We start from the raw sequence: 26,118 nt of genomic DNA, 5'->3' as shown, positions 1-26,118 counted from the left end.
TTCCCCTGTCATCAAGAGTCGAATTCCTAGCAAAGAGAGCGCCCAGGAGATCGGCTTTCTCTTTAGCGGAATGGGCCATTTACTTGCTGACTATTTAGTGCGGTGACAGCGTTACCCTAGTGGGTCTTGGCACTCGACACCAAACTGCGACTACCCATTTATTATATATTTCAAACAATAAATCAGTATTTCTATATGTGTTGATGTAATTAAAAAAAACTCTCAAATCATCACGTCGGTAATTGTTGTGTAGTATTTGCCATTAAATAGATAGAACAAGGTGTCAAAATAATTATAATTATTAAAATGTCGCGCGGCAAGAGTCCTCGGGGTCTATTACTTATTGTTGCTGATTATTAAGTGAAAAATAAACGCATGTATTACAGACTGGATCCTTGATCCTCAACTGTTTAAATATTTGTACAAAATAAATGAAAATAATTTTACTGACATTTAACAGACTAGCAAGTGAAACCATAGACTTAATATAGTCCTCTAATACACTGAAGATGAAGATGGAGCTCTGTATTAAGTTCATCGCTATAAGCCAGGTTTTATTTGAGTCCATTCAGCAGATTCCGCCGCTGCTAGTTGCGGAGACGTGCCTTAGATATATAATGCTTTGAGAGACGTATTGCGATCTATTAGAGCGCTGCTTGCAGATAAATGATGCTTCGGAACGCGCGAAACCAATTTACGATGAAATAATTGTCTTAAGTGTGTTGTAGCTTCAATGTATCAATTGGAAAGTAAAATTATTATAATTGTAGGTAACATTAATTGCTTTTTAAAATTTATCGATACAATCGATAGATATTAAGAACGATACATAGGACTTTAAAAAAGATTTAAAATTAACAACCAGATATACGTTGCATGATTTTATATTTGTGGCGGGATACTGGTCATATTACGTTCTATGAAAAACCTATTAAATCAAATATGTTCAATAAAGCGAATCTTTTTTCAATTGTACCGCAGAGCTAAAGAAATCACACACATGCGTAATTTCCGGGCCATTCTGCCCGCTGTGCCGATCGCGCATGATTACATGTGATATATAAAATTGCGAAACGCATTTAGCCCCCTGGAGTTCTCCCTACTCAGGGTTTGCAAGACTTAGGTTTTAGTAAAGTTTCTAAATGTTTTATATAGAAATAAATTAAACACAAGGACAAGTATACACAAACTGATAGTTAAATATAAGATTATAAAACTTGCGAAGACAGCAACTACGTACAATTGCAGGGGACCTACGGGGCATGGTCCATTCAACAAGCATCTCTTTAACTTAGGGATCACTGAGAGCCCATCATGAAGAGCGTGCATGACGACTGAAGAAACGGCACCCACGTTATCATGGAATGTGCGGCGGTTGCGGAGTACACGGCAAGGCAAATGGGTTATCCTACGTCCCTCCCTGAGGTTTTCGGCAGACCACACAAGCTGCCTAGCTTCATGGTGGAGCTGGGATGGCATCAACGTTGACTCACTACCCTCCTCCTTTTCTTTTCACTCATTCAAAATAGGCGCTTGAGGTCGAGTTGCGGAAAACATGCCCGTATTATTATTATTTAAAATATAAGGTATTGAGTTTTACCCCTTGTGCATAATATGCACATTCGTCAATGTAAAAAAAAAATAATCCGTTGAATGACTATTAAAGTTCGATTTAGAAATAAATAAATCATGCAAGCCAAATAAATTAATAACTAATGCAGCCATGTAAGTAAGAACAAATTGTTTACTACTATTATTGTCCCACACCATTTATTTTTGTTCAAATAAAGCGTAAGTTTACCACACATTTTTCAAATTGAAACAAGAAAGCCATTCAATATCCTAACCTTCATACTTAGCTAAATAACATGAAAAGATGGCAAAGATCCAGGGCAATATTGCGATAAAAATTGTAAGTTACGGCTGGCAGCCCTACGCGCCGCCCCGCCCCTCCCCTTCACCGCGAGGCGCCTCACCCCCGCTCGCGCCTTGCCAGATAATTCCGTTTAGGCAGTTTTCCGCGTGCCTGCGCTTCCTCGTCACAGCGCCTTATGAGTGTTGGGAGCTCGAGGCGTTTCATATTAGACGTTTTATAAATTGAATAATAAATGCCGTATCCGAAGATCAAAGAATCGTTTTGGGATACACATGTATATCGCTTCACCTGAAGCGATCTAGCAGAGCGTTTACATTTCATTAGTTCACATTCATTATGCTATTACATTTTTTAATTAAATTAAATGAATGGCTTTTAAATTATTGATGACCATGACTCTTTTGTTTCTCTACGTCGAATAATATACATTAAAACTTTTGACTAATATATTTTGTTACATTTTATGACTACAGACTAACAATAAAAAAAAAATTAAAAAAAAAACCTAAAAATTCATTTGTAGATGTTTCACACAAAACCATATTCAACTATCTGTATATATATAAGATAAATAAATGATTTTGCAAAAAGGTTGAAGCTGGCAAAAGCAATAGCGAAGTAATTCTATAAAATATTATAAGAAATACACCCAGACATGCTTATCTCGCTCGCAGAACTCCAATCGCACATTCAACACAATGCAAGTCATAAAACAAAGTACTCAGAGGATTTGGCGGCAAATCTCCCAAATTAAGTTGGACTCCCTCGCGTCATGCAAATGTATGCAGACACCAGCAAACAGGCGTCAAGTGCCTGCCCCCCGCGTGCACACCAACACTTGCTCTAATCCTATCCGTGTAAAGTTCATTTTGCATTGCACAGCGACGCAGGTGGATTCGATTCCCCGAGGACGTTATATTTGAGATGCTCGAAGTACTCACTTCTCGTGAAAGCTTGTGGATAACTCGCAGTTAGCTTTACGTGTTAATGTTTCGGTTTTCTTGACACTTGAGAAATGCACTTTACCTTTGAGTGTCCTGTCTTTGCCTTTCCCTACATATGGTTCAATTCACATATTTATAGATTTAACACAAAAATAAGACTTAAATTTTAATTGAAGCACAGTTAAATGTAACTTTCTTTATGTTAGCAAATACAGTAATGTTTTATACTGGTCGCAAAAACTTGCTACGCCTTTTATAGTCCCCCTGCTCACCTTTTCAGATCAATTACCGCCCAATCAATTTATTATCTCGAAAATCTTCAGAATGAGAAAAGTCACGTATAATTAACAATAGCTATTATAGCTATATACCTAACTAGCTGAAGGGAAACTAATTCAGCGGAGTGAGTTTGTTATATGTCATATGCCATTTGCAGTTCAATTTACACGTGTGAATAAAATGATCCTACATTAGTTACATGCGAAGCTAGCTGATTTATCTATAAATAGCTAAACATGCAAAAAGTATTTATGTCAATGTGTTTACAGAGACTGTCTAAATTAATATTTCTTTTATTCTGTTAAGTTAAGGAAAAGTATTTCTTAAATATCTGTATTTTCTTATATCGATATATACATTTTTCTTGAGTAGAATGCATGCAGTTTTAGTTTAATTTGACTGGTAATAACAATTTTATGAAAAACGTGTCATTTAAAAGCTATGTACATAATCATATCAGAAGCGCGAAGTGTCGCGTCACGCTACTCAAATGATGCCAAAATAACAAGAGAACGTGAGGCTGTAAAAATAAATGATACTCCTCATCAAATTGAAACTAATTTCATCATTTGTAAATCAAATAGTGACCTCATCATACCTCACATGAGTGATAAAAAGGCTAAGAAAATAACCGAATCTTAGAAAGTATTTTGAGGAAAGGTGTTTACATTTAAATAAGGTAATTTGAACGAATAATGATTTTATACGTGCATTCTTTTTTAGGTCCAAACAAATATTATTCCCTTATTTGATAACACCATGGATGCATTAGATACACCCGTCTATTATTATATGTATCTGGACGGGAGATTTCGCAAAATTTCGTGGGAAAGCATTTCCATGGGTGCGTTGTTAAGAAAGAACAAACCGCATAGTTGTGAAGGCAGGATAAATCATAGCAGCATTGGCAGCAGCTCCCGAGCAAGGGGAGTCGTAATGAGTCGCTTGTATTCCTCCTGCGCCGCACCGCGGTAACATCCTCGAGGGAGCGGCTGCTACAAGCTCACGGTTTGCTTATTTTTTCGACTAAATAAATATTTTGCATATATCAACAACAAAGAAACTCTTGTTCACTCTGAATATTAGGTTCTAACAATTGAATGCTAAGAATCTCTAAATAGTTTTCCTCCGAGTCAATTTTCAGAGTTAAAAATATTTTTTAATAATAATGACGATAAGCTATATATAGATAATTATTTTATAGAACCAATAGCGCAGCACCGGCATCTGAAAGAGAATAGCCGTTTCAATGAACTTTGACGATGCGCTCTCGAACACCCCGCACTCGGTTGGAATAAAATCGATTTTCCATTATAATAGTCTATATCGAGCTGAAATTTCACAAATTTATTGTTATTGTCTGCACGTTGGTGGGGCTCGCTCTGCTTTGCAATACTAAAAACAAATCGTAAAATATTACCATTTATTTTTAGTTCAAAATCGACAATTTCAAATATTTTCCCTTGTAAGGGATGTATCCCTTTTATAAAATTTCTTGCCGACTGTTACGATCAATAAATTTCAGTCTCAATAATTTTAAGTGCCATTTAAGTTCTTACTTATTTATTAAGAACATATAATACCCTACCAATTTAGTCTACTAAATTGGCAATGAAACATTGTGATTGGTCAGGAGCGCCTTACAAGGCGTCCGGCCGCTTGTCTGAGTGGAGGCAAAAAGCTGCCCCGAGCGCACACCTTCGTGTTTTGTGCTGTTTGCCCATTTATGTAGTGCAAGAAGAAATGGAGAGGTTGTCAATTTAATTCGATAGTGAATCAGTTTTACTTTATGTTTATAATTGATTTAAATGCATACTAATGGCCATTTGAAAGAAGAACAACCATAGGTATAGATCATGTGGAACAAAATGGTGGGTACTTTTTACTTTGAACTGGTTTGCTGCAGCAGGTAGCAACCGCGATACCTATTCGTATTAATTTAACACAATGCTGAACTATTTGCTTTTTATAATTTATTTTATTAGTTTATGTTACGTGTGTGTACCTTCTTTGTGGGAATAAAGGTTTTTCTATCATAAGGTGATTTTTTTTACGTTGCTTAATAATATTATTAGGTGTATTTCATTAGGCCATAGTAAGTGAATGGTAAAAGTTTCAATATTTACCCTAATCTTGGGTTGGGTATCGCTCATAGTAGCGAGTGTGTACCGCAATGTGCTATCAATATGCAGTTCACGTGTCGTCCCGCTCCCGGGCCCGTCCCGGCGCCGGCTCGCCGACGTGTCGGACTCGTATCGCACACGCGCGTGTTATTGATGATCACATAAAAACCCTCAACCCTTCAGATTTGCACACGAACAGATTATTCCTAAAATATGAGAGCTTACACGGAGCGTGCCGTGTGGGGGAGCACATAGCACTATCGTGATTACATTGTGAACAAGAACTGTTCCTGACGTGTCCGTAATCTGTTACAACAAATTGCATACTTCCACGGGACAAAGGAAGTAGAAATATTTAAATGGCTACGATAAAACGGTATTCCTTAATTCGTTTTAGTCACAATACTTATTGGGCTTTCCCATTGTGTGGCGTTCCGATTTAATCTGCGTACAAGTATCCGCTGCATTACTTTATTTACTTAAGCGTTTCCACCCTCTCTGTTGAACCAGTATTTCATGCCGCTAATGTCTTTATTTGCGTGAAAACAAAGCCATTTATGACGACGCACAGAAGTCTTTTGACGGTAAAAACTTTTGCTATTTGTCCCTTTGCTTCACTTCGTGCAAGTGTAGGTTATTTGTTTATAGAAATTTACATAATCTCTCATTGAAAAGTTATATAACAGCAACTTGTCTGAGCGAAATAAATTTTAGAAGAAATTTTCGAATCACAAAAATAGTAAATAAAAATACATACCTTATTTATTATGTGATCAGATTTGTATTTGTATACACCATTGAGATAAACGTAAACAAAATGTATGTTGTATAAAATACACAAATCAAAGCTTAGATAGGTATAGCATCGATTTTCGGGTTATTTATTCGACATAAATATGTAAATATCAATTGAGCAGTGACCACCCGCGACGAACAAATCTTGGAAGTTATCAAAGTGTCCCCGAGATGGGACTCAATGGCGACCTGATAGCGACAAAGTGACGTTTAGTGCGGCCCACGACATCACTCCACTAAACTGTTCTTCTAATTCTTGACATTTTTTAAACGACGTATTAAAAAGAAAATATTCAATCGCAGTCGGAAATACCTTACAAAGCGCCATGTTTAATTTTCAACAAAAATAATAACTAGCATTATGAATTTTGTAGTTCGATTTATCGCAGTCTTCTCTGATATTAATTCAATCATTATATTTTTTTGTCTTTAGCAGAAGAATTCGTATTTTTTTAGATCTAAAATTCTACACACATCTCCTTGCCCACTGCATCTTCGCATTCAAGGACGGTTTTGAATAAACATATGCCATAAAAAGTAGAATCTTTTATAGATTAACATGGTAATTAAGTATGCTTAATGTTATATTGTGATATACATACTAATGAATTGAGGAAAGTAGATACTATATACTATACTGTAGATACTTAAAGCTTCAGTAATCACACAGCAGAAGATGAAACTCTCGTCTGGCACATTCTCGGCGCGGAGCGTAGGCGAACTAAAGGATCGGATTCTCATTACGTGTGTAATGATCCTATAAATGTGAGATATGAATTTTTAATATCACATATAGGTCTGCAATCTCACGTCGATCGAATACTGGTAATAACTGTCTGTATCGTAATGACGTTCTAGTCCGCCCTATCTTTAGAAAACTAGTAAATTACCCATACGCGATTTTTGTCTTGTTCTATACAGCTATTGTCTTTTGTTGAAACCAATGCTTATTCCCTCCGGTATCAAACAAAAACTTCATTTACTTACATAGTGTCCAAGGAAAATACCATTCATTGGTTGAATGTTGTGAAACGTCTGTTATCTGAAAGTTTCTTTCAAAACTGAAACAATGCATTTAAAGTTGTTGTTCTTTGTTCCAGGTAAAAGCTTCAGCGAAGATCGCGTCGATACGTGCTGACGTGTGTGTGTGTGTGTGTGCGTGTGTGGGGGTAGGTGTGTGTGTGACCCCAGAGTCTCCAGCTACACGCAGCCATTGTGGCAATTCCTCGTCGATGCACGATACAAGTTCAATTAATTTTTATTTTACAATACATACGCTGTACCAAAATGTCACTCACCAACGCAACTATTACCGATCCGAGCTGCGGATGTACTCGTATCATATAATTTAAATCGTATCCCTTAGTAAAATCGAAATAATCATTTATACATATTATGTCAAATATATTTAACAATTTAGTTTGAGTAGATTACCCAGATAAAAAATATTTATGTCATATTTAGTAAATGAAAAAGAAAACGCTTCAAACCGTGTAACGCAACCAGTGTAGCATGCGTGAGAAGCTACTATAAGGAGTCAACTCGAAAGTGGTATACAACCCCTTTCGCCGGCCGCAGCACGATAAATATAATTAGTGCGACGTTATCGAGCGATACCGGGATTCATTTGATCGACGAGATAACGAGAAACGCGCTTACTCACGCTAATGAGAAGTCATTACTTAGTACACTTCACTACACTGCCGCATATTATCGAGGTGCAATTGTGATGCAGCTTCCTTCACACGCGTCATTCGATCGTTCACAACATTCACTTTTGCTACCTATGAGAAGCGGGATTGCATCTGCAAAATATGTGTTCAGTGAATCTATTCTGAAGTTAGTAATAAACGTAATGTTCTTCCTTAAATACAAGTAAAATAAACAAGTAAATTTTGAAGACTTATAAAAAAATTATAACCGCCAAAGGGACGGAAATTACTAAAGCTGTATAGAGGTACGTACTTACTAATTAAGTTTGAACATTTGAGGCATATACCACCTTGATCACTAAAAAAATAAAATGAAACTATTAGTAAGTAATGAAAATTCAAACTTGAATTTAATTATGATAATTATCTAATCGTCAAAAGCTAATAATAAAAATTAAAATACATAGAGCTACATCTGAATGCATACATGTCGTGCGTGTTAAACTCAACAAGGAACATTCGATGATAACTTAGCCTCGGGCTGTCGAAGCGGATAAAGCCAACTGTTGTTAGTTGCGACTTGCGCCCCAGTTGTCGGCTCCGACGTGTCCCAGCGCTCGTGCCTGCGCTTCCCGGCACTGATATCGCTACTGCTATAATTTATACTTGTAACGCATCATTACCAGTTGGAAATGAATTAAACCATTTTTTTTATCACGCTGCTTATCGGAGGCCCGTATTATTTTCTTATCTTTTCCTTAATCCCCTCATCAAACCTTTCTTTATCCCACACCGCTTAAAGTCGACAATCCATTTATAGAGAGGTTAGACCTCTGCAAACGGCTTTATGCCTGTGCAAATGTTTATGGGCGAAGGTAGGCGCTTACCATCAAACGACCAACCAGCTCATTTGTCGATTGGACATAAAAAAGAAACATAAAACAACTTACAAACGTAATCAAAATAAGCTTGGACTCGCTAGCTATATTCTGGTATAGACGAACTGATAAGTGATATTGATAAAAAACGCTGCTGCTGCATTCATCGCACTGTACATAAAAACGATTACATCTGCCTAAATTAGATCCAATATTAATAACAACAAGTACACGCTCCGCCGGACACTCGGCCCACCCTCAGAGCATCACATCATCTTATCTCTCACACGATTTGTGATCGAGCACAAAGAATACACCCGGCGTCCGTCTGATATCTATCACAAATTAATTCCACTAGAGATTAGCCCAAAATAGTTTTAATAACCTTTGCTCAGATAAATATTTAATTTAATTTTAGCCTGGAATACTGACTACCAAGACTTGTATTGTTATTCTTATCTATGCAGTAAAATTATTTTAACAAAACATAATTAAAAGATGGATATTTAATAGTAAAGTGTAATAACATAGAAACATAATACACTATCTATAAAAAACCGCCATTTATTCACAATCAAAAAAGCATTTACTTTTAAACGTACTTAAAATGAATTGGCTGTAAATAAAGGAAATGGCAAAATGACAGAGCGCTTGATTTAGGAAACAGTGATTACAGCATTAAATCAGCGGCGTCCGGCGAAACCTCAGCAGTGCGCCGCTTCGCTAATAGCCGCTGTCCAAACGCCGCTCACCAGTCATACTCTTACATCTTTAGATGCATAGTTTTTAAACAAGAATGGTCAACTTAGCCGGTCGCTGGCGGATCACCCAGTATGCACATTGACTTCTTTATGCCTTTACAAATGGATTGACTTTAAATGGTAAGGTATAAAGAAAAGATGACGAGGAGAATAAAGGAAAGGAATGGGAAGGGCAAGATTTTCCTTGCCAGAATAGATCTGATCACCGGACGATACGAGTTTCCAGCTCACCCACAGAGTAGCTACTTTTCACGTCTCCCGTGCGAACCGGCTCAATTCCCGCCGAAGTGAATACGGCTTCCATGAATAAATTTTCTTTACAATGAAATTAATTCTTAATTCAGGCTCTGAAATGGCAATTTATTAATTCTGTAGACGAAAATAATCAGTGCACATCCTTCATTATTTTTTTTTTATTATAGTAATGCGGCCATGGTGACAACACAATAAAACCGGCCTGTGTTTAGCCAAAGCTTAATCGAATTCGATAAATAATTTCGTTGCGTAAAATTTATGTGACACGCATTGTGGTGCTTGATAAATGTGATCGTGTGAGCCCACTCACCGCCGGTATTTACGTCCAGCATTACCGCCTCATGAATATATCCATGGGATATTGACGTATTTATTTGTCGATTTAAATGTTATGGGGAAATACGTAGGCGCCGCGCGGACCACCTGTGAGAGGCCATTTGCTTTTAGCCAGAATAATATAAAGACTATCTGCGCAACGAAAGTATTTTTATCTTTGACAAATCGCGCGAAGTTCTAAGAAGTAGAACGTGAACGATTTAGTCTCAAGCAACATGTTGATGTCGACGTCGGTCGGGGAATATGGCACTATTCTCATACTACAAAGCGACAAATTGCGTGTAAATGAGAGTTTATGATCTCCCGAGAGCGTCTTTGCAGTACAAATTTGAATAAAATCAGCGCGATTGTCGCGAGCGAATGTTAAGCGAGTGCGTGTCGTTATTAGTCGATCCTTCAGGTCGGGACAGAATAGATCTGATCACCGGGACGATAAGGGCGAGCTGTGGGCCGGCCGAATGCCACTGGACAATAATTTCACTCACGTCGAGAGAGACAGCTCACGACAATTACGGGCCGAGATGTGGCCATAAATACACGTCGGGAGATAAATGCGGGCCGGGTTATAAATCTGCGCGTCTGCGATCGCGTGCTAATTCCCCGCTCCGAGGAAGTCGCCGATACCATCGGCCGCGACCTTCACCGCGCCCCGATCTAGACCTCCGCGCTTCCTTTGTTAGCAACGAAAGTGAAGCCGCATTCAAACTATTATACGAGTAAATACAAACAGGTATAAATGGGCTCACATAACCATTAATCGGGTATATTATGCTTATCTGTATACTAAATGCGTGTAGATACAGACATAGTTATAGAAATACTTTGTTACGTTTCTTATCCCTCCTGATGCGCCAACATTTTGGATTATACGAAAAGTAACAAACAGACACCATAACTCCAAAACCGTATCAAATTTCGCAATAAAAATCCCACTCCCCTATGAAATGCGTAAATATTGTTGAAGGTGTAGTTCAGATTACACAATTTGTCGAGATCTGGTGCGATCTAGCCGCAGCCGGGACTGCTCCCGGGGGTCACATAAAAACAGGCGTTAAATAACTTGCGCCGTGGGGCCGAAGATAGGTGAGGTGTGAACAAAATACATAAAACTTACGTTACACACATGTTACATGCAATATATATGTATATAGGCATGCCGCAAACAAATATAATATATCATTATAGCAAAATTTATTGGAGTCCGCTACTGTACATACTAGATATTTCATACGTTCTTTTGACCTGCGTACTCTCACTATATACCCCAGGTGTTTCAAACTTATGCTCAGTAATATTTAAAATCAATCTCATTTCAATACTCTTTACTGTAAATGTATATCATCTGCCCCATATCCCCTTAGGGGTTACGGGACTTTTTATACTGTACATCGCCGTCGCCGTCGAGCAAAAGTGCAACACAATAAGAAAGAGGTAGAGTTATATAGAGCAAAATTATAAAACGTTGTTATCCAAATCCGCTTGGCAGGTGGCTTCGCGTGAGGCAGTACAGCGGCGCGCGGGAGGTTCGCGAGTCGTATCGAAGTGAGCTTTGATTGATTGTTTCCAACCGCGATATTAATGCTGCGCCGACGACAGCGCCCCCCGACGCCTTTCTTAATAACTCACTTCCCAAGAATTCACATTAATGCGCGCTCATAAACTGGAACTGTGATTCATTATACAAATTACACGTTTCTCGTTCTGTCGTGACATGTGATTAATACGTTTTCGAGTAATATAGATGTTAAACGCGACTATTTGTTGACAGTTTCGCGGTACGCTGGCCGAGTTTCAAAATCTAGAAGATTTCCGTAATAAATCACTTGTTATTTGTTAAACGATTACTTCCTGTGGTAGTGAAAATAGGAACTGTTCAGGGTATTAACTACAGTAATGCAAAAATTCTTTTGAAGATCATGGCACTAAAATATAATGAAGGCAGATATTCGTTGAACCTCCAATATTTGCTTAGTCTGTGTCACCGGGTTATCAAATAAAATGTGTCGTTTGAAAATGAGATTTCAGTGTTAGTAAACTATATTTGACGTAAAATATTACGATATTAACACAATGCTTAGCATCTTAATATCCACAGTTGAGCATCGATTGGCCTATTCAACTTTAAACAGTTTAGATGTAATATCATCACCCACACACGAGCGCAATAACAAACGAGCAGGAATCCTGTCACGCCTGTTGAAAGGCTCCGCATCGCCACGAGACTTGTAATTATACACTATTGTGCTATAAACTATAATCAATCAGTAATTGTTATCCACATCTCGCGGCCCTGCGCCGAGAATACCACATTGGCCTACACGTTTGCTTATAATCTCGACTCCGTAATATTGCGAAACGAAGACGGGATGTAGGCGATGTCATTATCCACATTTGCCACATCTCGTTAAAGAGAGATCATTACAATTACATGCAATTGTAGTGATTCTAACGGTTGCCGCCGTTCCCCTGCCGGTGTCGGTGTCGTCCCGCGGTCGTGTGGGTGTCGTGCGGGCGACGTGTCGGTGTCGGGCGGCGTCGGTCCGCCCCGCGCGTTACCACGCACCTACTTATTAGCATGACAACACCGATCGACGATACATACGCAAATGAGAAGCCTGCATCTGACGCGTTCCCATACAATTTTCCTAGTAGAATCATTATTAAAATAATAATAAAAATATTGATTTCTGTTCTGTATCTACAAGACTTTGAGCTCCAATAATTTGAATCCAACTTTGTTGTTATTTTTGTCGGGATCTGAGAGTGGGGTACCATTCAGACTTGCCACATCTTTACTTCATATCCACATTAGATATCTGTACCTTATTATACATTCACATTGCAAAGGAAACATCTCTCTTATGAATAATTTGATTCAACCCTCTTAGGAGACCTATGTCCCAGCAGTGGAAACATTATAATATAATATGGACTGACGATGACATTATGTGTATATCTATACCAATGTTATAAAGTTGAAGAATTTGTATGTCCGTAACTACTGGTCCGATGTGAAAAATTCTTTCAGTTTTAGATAGCCCATTTATTGAGGAAGGCTATAGACTACCACGGGCGAAGCCGGAGCGGACTGCTAATATATTATACATCGCAATCAAACCAAATTTCATTTAATTCTAAAGTTTTCCTAAAATAACTTTATGTTATTTCCTTTAAACACTAATTTGCCAATAGTTAGACCGGATTACATAGATTTTACAATGAACCATGTGTACAAAAGCGTGTTGTTCCACATAACGAATTAGCTTCGAGCACTTTCTAGACCCAATCTATCAATCCTATGCAGTGCTTAGAGGCTAGAGAATATAGAGTATAATGTGGAGCCGGGTGTCCGCACCGACAGGTGTAAGTGACACGCATCATCTCGCGACGATTGTGATGCTAATGATGACGCTCCCCCCTCTCCTTCCCCTCTACCCCCGGCTATCCCCGATGGAGAGGGCACGACACGATTTGATTAAAAAACTTTCCCATTGCATGCGGAGACTTCAATATGTTTATATTATGAACGACAACTCTGTAAACTATAATAGTTTATTAGCTTATCGTATCATACAATTCTCATTTTTTTTAACATCGATTTAACTTCTTATCAGACTCTCATTGATATAAAGAAAGAAAGAAACATTTATTTATATCTGTATGAAAATACAATAAGTCGTCAAGACCTAGTCGAGGTCGCTTCAGATTATTGTATTTGGAACAGCTTGTGTTATTACTGTTAGTACTTACATAATTTAAATTAACGACCTGAAGCATTTACGTGTACCTTTGAAATATTTCGAAATTCGAATCCCTCAACCTGAATGAAATGTTGTATGCTGAGGAATTTTTAAAGAATACAAAAAAATTGATCACGTTTCGGGATGTTATAAATTCCACACTCGGGAAACTTGTTCGCAATTATTTCAAAATAATATATTATAATGGTTTGAAAAAAATAAAAAACACGCTTTTATCATATTTTGCAAATTGAAAAATGGAATAATTTTATCAAATTAGTGTATTGTCATCGGTCCTCAATAAATCTACAAAGTTTGAACGAAATCTGGCCGTTTAAAGTGGGTCAAAATCGCGCCCAAAGAAGTCGGTTACAAACAAACATACAGGTGAAGCTAATAAAAAACGTGTAAAAAGGCTTCTATCGCTGAATGTTTTACGTAAGTAATACGTTTATCAAAATCTTTTCTATGGTTTCATCAATTTATTTGAATTTCTGATTAAGATAAATTTTAATAAAATGCTTGAATCCTTTGTATGTATCGTCTAGTGTGTCAAATTCTTCAAAGATCGAATAATCGTGAAGTATTGACATCAGTTAAAGGTGTTCGGCAGTTGACTATTACTCGTAAAAGCATTTTGTGCAGCGCTTTAAATGTCATTGGTCGGATAATAACATGGCATTGTGTGCACATTCGAGCGAGCAATTATCATGGCGCGATCGGATTGATTCAACACAATGATACACATTGAATTCCGGCCCATTGTTCATTACGACGCCGAGGTTCGAGCGATCAATCAAACGCAACCGACGGACAATCTCAACCATTCGATACATTTTGTGTGCGCATTGTTTTGAAATCAAACTGTGTCAGGAATGTAAACAGTCGATGAACTTTACAAACATGATGGACGCGAAATTATTATCATGCTACATGTGTTTATTAAAACAACAAGCGGTCAGAATCGCGGACAGAAACCGAACACAAAGCATTCATACCAACAGCCATCTTTGTTCTTATCATTTTTGAAAAGTAAAATGAATGACTTTAATTCGTACTAAAGAATTGAATTGGTGTGTTTTGGGCATTAGAGGGCGCTGGAACAGCATTATCTATAGTTACATACGATTATTATGCACAAAGGCCCCACCCCAGGTACTCAATCATTCATCCTATCTTTGTCACCGGGCTGCCGCCCCGCCGGCCACCCCGCCGCCCTGCCGCCGGCGCAGCTCTACGGATCCACTCAATGCCTATATCACGACATTCGCCCGTCTCACATGTAATTCATATGACACTTTGTACTTATTGTATGTGCAGGATACGTGATGGGATATTTGTACATATTTCTAAGAAAATGCAAAAAAAGAAACTATATCATTTATCTTACGTTCACTTCTAATAGAATTAAGTAAAGGTATTTACATACTGTACCTACCGCCTGCAGGCTCTCGCGATGCGGGCCCTCAGTTAAATTACACGCTCGCACAATTTCACACAAATAGCGACTCATCAAACGTAATATTATTTGCCATCTAATTTAAACGTATCTTTCTTTTACGATGTAATCTTTGTTTGACAAACGGCCCTTACACGAATGAAAATAATTCATATCTTATTCAGCTCTTTATAACTGCACATATGAAACAAATGCAACTAAGACTAGTTATTAAAAGAAATTGACCCTTCGATAATGATTCATGTATGTTTGCGGTGATACTACCAGCGATACTATTCCATCAATGTATTTGAAGTATTCGGAGAAGTAACGCTATCCGACTGGTGTGTGAGGGTCAGCTACATCAGAAAGTGCTCTATCAAGCCGCTGAGCTCGCACCACACCTCATCACCATCACCATATGACATGATCTAAACGAACAATAATATTATCATATCTTTCTTTGAGACAGCAGCAAGTGTTATAGCTATGTATCCTGATTGCTTGTGAAGAGAATAATTATAAGACATACATTACTTACCACCGTTACTAAACAAAATTTTACAACATCACATACGTCTAGCGAAGTGACTCTGGAGACACCCCGCTGTGTACATGTGCATTATTATAATGTATATTTTGTAATATAATTTTTAAACATACTTTTCTCTAGTCAGTTTAACAAAATGTACTACTCTAGATGTAATTTAAAAAAGTTATTTCTTCTAATTGTGACGTTTACGAGCACACACAAACAGTTTATATTTTCTTTAAACATCGTACAAAGTGTATGGTCTATTATTAGCTTATGAATCTTCATTAAATAAATACGTAAAATATCTCATTTGTTAATAAAAATTCGCATGTCCTGTCCCCGAAGCAGAGCAATATTTCAAGAGATTATATTTAGGATTCAAATAGCGGAGTTCGTCAACCGCATAATCGTCCGATGTGACAACTTGCAGAATGACGTGGCGCTGTATGATTGATGACGTGACGTGACGTGACGTGTCCGCGGGGAGCCAGTGGACACGGGCGCACTGCATTAGTAGGGCCTTTATAATTTGAACCGACGCGACGCCTGAATATGTTTTGAATAAAAGAGTGATTTGTGAGTGACACTAAAACATTTTCGCCAGTGTCATCCTCGTTTAAATATATAATGAACCGTACGTAGGGCACTTTGTATAATAAACACAAACGTGACAAAGAGCAACCGTAATTGCCGCCCATTAAAGTAATAACAACACGACAAACTGTGGGCGAATGTTGAATGTTCCGCACAGTAGTGCTAATGAAGTCGAGCGACGCCGGGTGCAGCAGTAGCGCATGTTGTGATGAATTGGCCGATATATCATTACCGACCCACGCGTTACCGCCGCCTTGCCAGATAGTAAATACTTTATCATTCTCGTGTGTGACATTACTCTATTACAGCTGAATATTCGCCCTAATGTTCCTTCGGGGGCTGCGGATATTGAACTTCATGAAATTGTTTCATTATCATTCATACAATTCATTGCAAGCTCAACAAAAAATTATATCAACGTATACGTACAAAACAGGCGTACATCGAGACAACGAAGGAGTCTCCTATTTTATGTATGAATAAATATAGTGCTAATTGACTATTGATTTACCCAATATGTTATTAACTCGAAAGCACAAGCAAGATTACCAAAACACAGCGAGTTCCCTCGGGCGACGTGTAGTTCTTCCATGAGGCGAGCCCACGGGATTGTGGTGCACAACGTCGTGCGTCGGCGGAGGGGCTGGGCGCAGACAGCTCGCGGGACGGACCGGCGGGACTCTTGGATTGCGCTCATCATCTGCCCGCGGCTCGCTTCTGTCATCGGCGCTGAGCTCGTGCATATGGTGCAAAATATTACTATCGTAGATGAAGTATACAATAACCTCATAAAATTTAATAACTGAATTGTTGTAGAAAACGACCTAAAAATTGAGTATTAGAAATTCCGATTAATAGTTAAAGCAATTTCCCTTTTTCCGACATAAATAAAATAAAAAAAATTGTATATATATAATATATCACATTTTCTAAAACTCTTTTATTATGTTATTATGTATAGATACTTACATTGTATAATTGAAAGTAATAATGTAATAAGACATCAAATATCATAACCGTCAGCGAGGAGTTGGCAGGGATCAGCCGACGAGCTGCAGCCTCGCACTCGTCGCCCCACAGGCTGCAGGCTACACCTCTCTAATCTAATTTATCACATCACGTCGTAAATCATGTGTCAAATTAAGATAAAAAAGTGCTTTGCCAATTCATATTTTCACTATTTCGGGGGAACGAGGATTACCTGATTCAGATACACTCGAAAGGTTGAATATTTATCTTTCTATATTATAGGGGTATTTTAGTTTATAACGTTATGTACAAAATTAAACGAGGACTGGCAACATTATCGGATACACTATTTATGTTACTGATGAATTGAATGATAATTCTTTACAATAATAAATTAATGGGACAATTCCTATTGCATTTATACTATGTAACTGTACTTGAAAAATATGAAACGTTTGTAGCGTGTCCGTATGAGCTTGTGGCGTTATATAGTAGGCACTGTACAGTACAGGCACGTCCGCCATAACCACTGGAACGGCGTCGAGAGGTCAGGCCTCCAGCAGTCAGCCGTCTCATTACCGCCGCGCAGCCGAGCCTCACTCCAGCTTTTCATTAGCTTGTATGATGATAATGTCCATTTGCTTTTACGTACTCGGACGTGTCGAAATATTATCCACGCCGGCTTACGATCGCTCGACCCGCAGTATTTCTTCGCGGTAATGATGCCACTGTCGCTGTTATTGGCAATTAAATTTTAAAACTAAAAGTGCAAACGAATGTTTATGATGCTTGGCGCACACTCGCTCGTGTATAACACTTTTTTACTATTGCATGTATAAAACCACCGTAACTAATTTTTAAACTCTCTTTATTTTTTTACCAATAATATACAATACAAATTTAATAACAATCCAACAACTTCAGCTATTAACCTTCTCCTTTGGCATTTTAAAACATTATCACGACAAATAAAAAAACGCATTAAGAGGTCTTGTAGCGAGATGATATGATTAAGATGAAGTTTTTATTTTGCCGTCAATTCTAATTAGAAATGTCTGTCCATGGAATCTTGTCGCTTAAGAACCATCTGTGATCACTCTTGTTCTTATTCTCTTGTGAAAACACTTTCATTCTGAATGAGATCTGATGCTTATTATTCTAAAAGTAGATAAAGAAATAAGATAAAAAAGAATTACGTTACTTTGATATGATTTAAAAAGCAACTTCTAAGTTTCTTGTCGGCTCTTTTCTGTAAACTGCTGTCCGAACCGAAAGTTAATAATTATTGTCAATGGCCTTCAAAACAGGAGGAGTTTAAGTTTGAAACTGTGTGGAGGAATAATAATAATCCATTTAACATATTTACCAAGTTATCATTAAAGGTGTACTATATTTTGGGATCTTCTACATCAGTGTAAATAACTTTAAGAAAAACAGCACAAGAATACCGTAAAGTGGGCTCGAGCGCGCTGCAATATGGAGTGTCGCGTGTCGGCTGTAGTGTTTAGTGTTCAGTGTGGAGTGTCAGCTCTCCGCGACATCTAGCGGCGCGCTCTCTCCGACACCGCCGGTGCCTTCGAGTGTTTGTGGCTTCGAATATGTTTATATTTACTAAATAGACTCTTGCAATTTTCATACCTATAATATTTAACCAACTCGGTGTTTTTTCACTTACACAGAAATATTTCAAAATTTAAAAATAATTTTATCATGACAAGATACGAGTGGTAAAATAGAAAGAAAACTTACTAAACATTGAAATATTTATATGTTAGTGTTAATGTAATTTAAATGGTATAAAATTTATCTGCATCACAAGTTGCAAGATAAATTCAGGTTCGAACCTGGCTTTATAATGATCTGCTGTGTCCGATACAAGTTACCAGAATTCTGAATTACAACTTCAACCAATACCTACTCTATTAAAATTCAATTTCTTGACGAACGAAATTTAATTAATTCAAATTTCCCTGTAACTTATCTATAATGTGTTTGGACCCGGTGAAGGATGTGGGCGGGAAGACGGGGGAGAAGTAGTGGGGGGAGCGGTTTGAGCTACACGGCGCTATAATGAGACCCTTCGTATGAAAAAGATCCCATAAAAACGAAATTGTATGTAATTTGACTCGATTGGAAATTACAGCGTTTAACGTAATTATTACAGTATTATAATGTACTTCAAAGATTTAATAATTCTATTAAAAATGAAAAGATAGATAATAGCAAAATTATAGTTTGTAAGCGTTTCGATAGTCTTCAAACAGTGTGGAATTTAATAGTAATTACTTTATTCTTTGTGTCTTCTTTATACTTCAACAAAATACAGACAACAAGCGATACATTTTGTAAAACATACTTATATAATATATAACATGTAAGTATATTTTGCAGTGTTTAAACTTTACCCCATGAAAACTTTTCTAGGCTACATTTAGCTTGGCTACAAATGCGTGGCTAAAAGAAGAAAGGTAAGAGCGTAACAGATTATCCCGAAAGAGGCGAAGTTTCTCGAACGTTCCAGCGAGGGGCTGCAGTAATGTTTACGGATACAATTGGAAACAACAGTTAGCAATAACAACGGAACTTGGCCCATTAGCATGTTTTATACCTTACTTTTGCCATTGTCAGAGTCGGGAGGTGAAGCGGACGAGATCGCAATAACAAAACTGTTTATCACAAAGTTATTGTCTGATCCAATGGGAGTGCCGCTCGAGAATAACTTGCATCTCCGTAAAATTGGGCTTTAGGGAACTCTTATTAAACATACGATTTCTTTATCAATATTTAAAGCACAGCATAATACCGATCTTCATATTTCAATGCCTTTAGAACTACACAATTTCGAGAACATAAATATGAAACAGATGCGAACCGCGCCACAACACAGAATGTAATGTACAAAGTCGAGGGAGAATCCCTAAAACGTGGCAGATTTCCCCGACAGCGTGCTACATTCGCACAATGCTCGTAATCTCACAATTTCGCTAAACACAATATTTTCATTACTCGCTGGAAGGGTCCTCGGAAAAAACAAGATTACTTTCTCAAGTGTGGCGCGATGACGCTTAGCGCTTAACTCGATTTGCGCGCAATTCCTCGCGCGACATATTTCACCCTCGGATTAACTCGCTTATCTAAATTTCAGCCGAGGGAGGCTCCGTCCGAACGATTGTCATGAGCCACAGTTATGTTCCGCTGCAAGCTGTCTCTCTCAGGAAATGCCGAGCGGAATAGATGTTATTATTGAACTAACCCAATTCAGTGTTGAACTCAATACCTCTACGCGCTACCTTTGACCATAGAAGTATATCTAGTGATATACTTCATTCTAAATAATGGATTTTATTTATTTCTGTATTCAACAAAACGATATAATCTATCAATATAGAACTGACTCAATGCGATGGTTGATCTGAATTAAAAATATATTATACGTATTAATATCAAACAAATACATTAAGACTACGAGTATAAACGCTAAGTAATTACGATTTCATTTAAATACGGAAAATAATTTAAATAATCACTATCTGATTAACATAAATATTTAAAACATTTGTCATTTATTATAATAGCATGAACATTAAAAATGTATTATCTATTTCTTTTTTCTTTTTTCTTTTCTCTCTATCACTTTGTGTAGGTATACAAGTATTAAGGCGCACATTAAAAAGATTTTGCGTCATTTAGAATACGCTAAAAGATTCTCGATATTTAATTAGAGGATTGCTATTGGCGATGTAGCCTCTCCGCTGCCCCGGAGACCCTCGGCCCGTGTCCCGCATGATCAAACAAACTTTACTGAAATTGAAATATTTTATCGATTTATTTATTGCTAAATGTACAATTAGAGCTGTCTTTAGATTCTTTTATGAAATTACTAGCTGCACCCGGCAAACGCTGTTCTGCCTTACTCTTATCATTTAGAGGTATGAAAAATAGATGTTGGCCGATTCTCATAGATACCGCATAAGCACAAAAAATTTCATCAATATCGGTCAAGCCGTTTCGGAGGAGTATGGCAACGAAAACTGTGACACGAGAATTTTATATATTGAGATTAAAACTTATATTTATGTAGGTTAACCAACAATCACTTACACAGCCTACGTATTAAAAATAGTTGACAGATTTAGAGGCGAAATAATTATCTACAGACTAACACTAAACCACCGACTATTCTAAAGATTCTTTTAAATCACAGTAAAACAATAAAAGGTAGATAATAATTTAAGATGCATTATATCGAAAACGTTATTTTTTGCTTTTGTTTTTGCCAATGAAAAACAGGATGGCGTTGTTATTAGTTGGGAACAGTATTATGTGTTGGCAAGAAAGAAAATTCTAAACAAATTTTACAATTAATTAGAGATGTGACTATCAATTTTGATACCAAATAGAACATCTGACCGAAATTATTATTTTCTTTTGTGTAGCAGAAGCGAGATGCTTCGTCTCGTAGCAGCTCCTATTTGATAAGACGGTTAACTTGTAATAGAAGGTGATTCAGCGAAGAGAAGATCAAAGCGCCGCCGAACTGCCCTCCCCGAGCCGCCCGAGCCGCCCGAGCCGCCCTCGCCCGTCCTATCCAACACTTATAAATATATTAAAAATACTATGGATCGGAAATAGAACAGCAGTTTTCAGGATAACTAAACAGTAATATGAGAGAATTACAGTTTGGCATGTCGTGTCAAATGCTAAATACCTAGAAGTCAGGTTCTTATATCTGTTGAGCTAATCGAACGGTCATAAACAAGCCGCGTAATGCGTGTGCAGTCAGGGCAAGCAGTGCGCGTGTAAAGTGGCGTGCATTATTAAACAACATTTGACGCAAAGCGGCGGCGCACGCCCGATCCGGCTGATCCGCAGTCGCGCCGTCTGCGCGCCGCTTCGCCCTCGCCACCTACTGCATGCTGCATACATAGACAAGACAATTAATTCAATTATCTCTTTTATAAGCAACTAGCTGACCGGGCAAACGCTGTTCAGCCTCACTCTTATTATTTAGCGGTATGAAAAATAGATGTTGGCCAATTCTCCGACCTGCCCTATATGCACAGAAAATTTCATGAAAATCAACCGTTTTGGAGGAGTATGGTAACTAATGTTGTGACACGACAATTTTATATAAATTTATAGACAATGAAGCTACCCTTATTAGAATTATTACAATTTTTTTTTAGGATATAAACTTCAGTATTAAAAAAAATATAAATATACGTAAGTAATTTTCATAATATACACAATGATTATTAAATACAAAGAATTGTTAGACTATTTATTAGATTATGAAACGAGACAGAATAGGTGACATTGCAACTTGTCTATCAGTGTGTCACTAATGTGATTCAACCAAATGTACCTGTAGGTACCTAACTTTTGATTGATTCCTGAAAATAAAGACCTCGAAATTTGAGAAAAACCGACTGACTTTCTATGATTTCCTCCAGACGACTAAAGACAATTGAAATATACATCTGGCCGCTGTAAGTAATCACGGATTGTTTGTAGAGTGAATTAAACAACTTTTGCGTAACAAATATCGGCTTTTCCAATTTTGAATGCAAACAGTCCCTTGATAATGATACGAATGCTTTGATGCCAGCGTCAATGAGTTCCGTAGGTATATATAAAAGTATGCTGTGATGAGGGACATGGAGCAGGTCAGTCGAGAGACGCGTGCTTTATGAGGGCGGTTGCGCGCCGCTTGCGTGACTCGAGCGCGTCACTCGGCCCGCCGCCGGACACTCTCGTAAACATTGAGTCTAGACTCACTCTGTACAGGGGTCTGTTTGCCCTCACACAGTAGTTACATCTACAAGCAAAATGGGCATTAAACTAAAATTAAAACGACTTCAAACCTCAAATAATATAGAAATAATTTAATATAACTATGAGTAAATTGTAACATAGTTATTTACTAGCTGCGCCTGTATATGCGCCTGCGCCTATATAGTCTGTATGTATCTCGTAAGAAAATCGGGATAAAAAGTTGTCCAGCTATATACATACCAAACAAATTTCATTGCAATCGGATCGGAAGTTTTTGCGTGAAAGAGTAACAAACATACCCATACACATACATCCATCTTCATAACCTTTCGCATTTATAATATTAGTAGGATTAGTAGGATAGGATAATATAAATTTCTCATTTATAAAGCATTTCAATGCTATAAAACTAAAAATTAAAATAGGATAACATCATTGCTTATCTCGATATGAATGAATAAGTATTGTATTATAGCTGCGTGTAGGTAAAATATACGTATTAGGTACGACATACTCGATAGCCGAGAGAGTGCTGTGTCGAGCGGAGGGCTCTCGTGACGTCATCGAGGGCCCTCCACTCTGCCTCCTACAGGCCTCGTACAAATCATTTTCATTTTTTATTGTATGATTATGGTACGAAATTATAACACATGTACAACTTTACTTTCCAGGACCCCCGGGACCACCGGGGAAGAGGGGGAAGAAGGGCAAGAAAGGAGACACCGGCGAACCGGGACCTCCGGTGAGTCTACAGCACAACTTGCTAAACAACACACTGAAATATATTATAGTCTTTCTTAATGTTATTTACGTTTATTATATATTTTTATGGGTATTTTATTTTAATTTTAGTTTATTTTTGAGTGAATTTTTTTCTTCACCTTAATTTTTTGAGTTTACTATTTGTATATTTTTTTTATTTTATTTTCAGGGGTTATTGGGAGCGCCAGGAAAAAATGGATTCCCGGTAGTTATTTTCTTTTGTTTTATTTTTATATATTATTTTCATTATTAACTTTACGAAATAAAAATGATGATACGCATCGCTACCGATGCACATACCGCTGATACAACTGAATATCAGCTACCAAGCAAAATCGTGTATTCGAGATACTTAACAGTTCTGTCACGCTGATGCTGCATGAATGGCCTTCTGGCGGTCTGCATCATTCCCTTGAGATCGTGCGCGACATATACGGTGTGAGCTAACTGGAGTAGGGCAAAAAGCAAACTCGAGCGGTGGATTCAATGTAAAATGGTGTGATATTTCAGGGAAGCAAGGGCGAGAAAGGCGAACGAGGCTTTATGGTAAGCGCCGGCCGAGGCCGCCCCCGTACCCATCCTGCCTCGTCTCGTACTAAACTCAAATGATCTTTGCAACTAACCTCAACATCAAAGGCATTCCTTGAGTAGATACTCTAAACGAGAACCATTCATTGTAAACAACATTCGCCTAGCTGTTGCCCAGCAGCGATAGCAGAGCTGTTGCAAAGAGACTGTTCATTAACCTCGTAGTGGAGCTCACTAGATCCAAATGCTAACCTGGCTGAACCGTAAATCCTTGTAGATTAATGTGTTTTGGGTTTTACTAACAATAGTAGTAGTTTATGCATCTTGTTAACCTTAAGCAGCACTCGCCGGCGACATGCGCGTGAAGTCATTAGTTAGTCATTGTTTTATTCATAGAAGTACATTATGGAGCTAGTCTAGCTACATATTTTACCCATCGATTACGATATTTTTTTATAGAATTCCTATTTTTATTGACTTAGATGGAATGTATTCCCTACCTCTCAATTGTCAATTTTCTTTAACACATAATATTTCGTTTCACCCGTCCATTTATCGCCTCTCCACCGAGGACGTAATATTTGCATTTTTGTCCCTTCCAAGTTCCAATGTCTTCCGTGCTAGTGCGTGATGTGTTAGTTTGGCTAATTAGAGGTGTTTTAAAGTATAACCGAATATCGAAATTTCATTTGAGAGCATTTTCGCTTCGTATACTAACATATTATTATAAGATTAATATAATGAAACACCGCATAATAGATCCGTTTTCACTTTTCAGGGTCCAATAGGACTAGACGGGCCGAAAGGAGATCCCGTAAGTATTTTTTTTACAACTTCAATATTCTTTTAGTCAGATTTATTAATGTTTGCAATATGATATTAACAAACTACCGCTTCTAATTGTAACAATTAAATTTGATACTGTTTGTATGTAAGACGAGTATAATAAGCTTTTTAACAATTTTTTTACGGATTAATATTGTTACGCTTACAGCTCACAACGCGTTGTGGCAATGAAGAAATGCCACCTTGGGTCTCGAGCGTTAATTGGGGTACCATAACACGATGTACTCTTTTATTACGTACTTGAAACAATTTTAAGCGAAGCAAAGGGCAGAAGGCCTTTTGCATAAGTTTAAAATTGTTTCAAGTAATAAAAGCATGTCCGCCGTGTTGTTATCCAGCCATCCTATATTTGTGGGTTTGAGTGAATGCGCAACAAACTTGGCACCAACTTGCGTGAGTGACCGGCTTTGTTGTAAACCAATTACCTAATGTTCAGAATGCGTGGTGGCATTTCTTCATTGCGCAACGTGTTGTGAGCGTTGTACTGTGACCACAACGCTTTGTGAGCCATGGTTTCGCGCAATGAGCGTTGAGCGTAACACACATATATACGTTTGAATCCTTACCTAAATCCAATACTTTATACAAAGAGATTCAGAATCATGAATCATTATTATTAGGGGTAAGAGGCGCATTGGCTATAAGAGAGGCTAGAGGATCTCCTCTAACTAACTAGTTAATGAGTGTGATGTAATTCCAGGGCCGACCGGGGGACAAGGGGCAGAAGGGCGACCACGGGAGCCCCGGCTTTGATGTATTCTCAGCTGTCAAGGTAATTATTTACATTTTCTATTATTGAATATAATTATGAAGTTCGAATAAAACTATTAACTAAATATCTTAATATTTTTGCAAATTTTAAGAAAAGCGTGCAATATTTTCTGGTTGCATTTAAATTTTCAAGACAATGCAAACCAAATAGGTACTATAGGTTATTCTAAGACAAAAGTGGACAAGAGTCAATCGAACTAAATGGCTCTCTTTTATTGTATTTAATTTTTTAAGGTTTTAAATTTTGAACGCGTACATTCT

The 26,118-nt window shown here is 37.7% G+C and overlaps 1 protein-coding gene across 8 annotated transcripts in view; it reads left to right on the top strand.

Moving 5' to 3' along the window:
• LOC119839375 (collagen alpha chain CG42342-like) overlaps positions 1–26,118 on the top strand; it is a 289,736-nt gene that overhangs the window by 230,260 nt on the left and 33,358 nt on the right. For 6 of the 8 annotated variants that reach the window (XM_038365643.1, XM_038365638.1, XM_038365637.1 and 3 more), the window contains exons 2-6: positions 23,622–23,692; positions 23,882–23,917; positions 24,223–24,258; positions 25,019–25,054; positions 25,787–25,858. In XM_038365643.1, the coding sequence (XP_038221571.1) occupies positions 23,622–23,692; positions 23,882–23,917; positions 24,223–24,258; positions 25,019–25,054; positions 25,787–25,858 (251 nt within the window). The remainder of the gene's footprint in view (positions 1–23,621; positions 23,693–23,881; positions 23,918–24,222; positions 24,259–25,018; positions 25,055–25,786; positions 25,859–26,118) is intronic. The other 2 variants (XM_038365642.1, XM_038365641.1) reach the window with 1 other exon arrangement.

Source organism: Zerene cesonia, unplaced genomic scaffold (genome assembly GCF_012273895.1).
Source record: "Zerene cesonia ecotype Mississippi unplaced genomic scaffold, Zerene_cesonia_1.1 Zces_u013, whole genome shotgun sequence".
NCBI lineage: Eukaryota > Metazoa > Arthropoda > Insecta > Lepidoptera > Pieridae > Zerene > Zerene cesonia.
The sequence above is the reverse complement of the archived record's forward strand: the minus strand, read 5'-3'. Positions and strand labels throughout refer to the sequence as shown.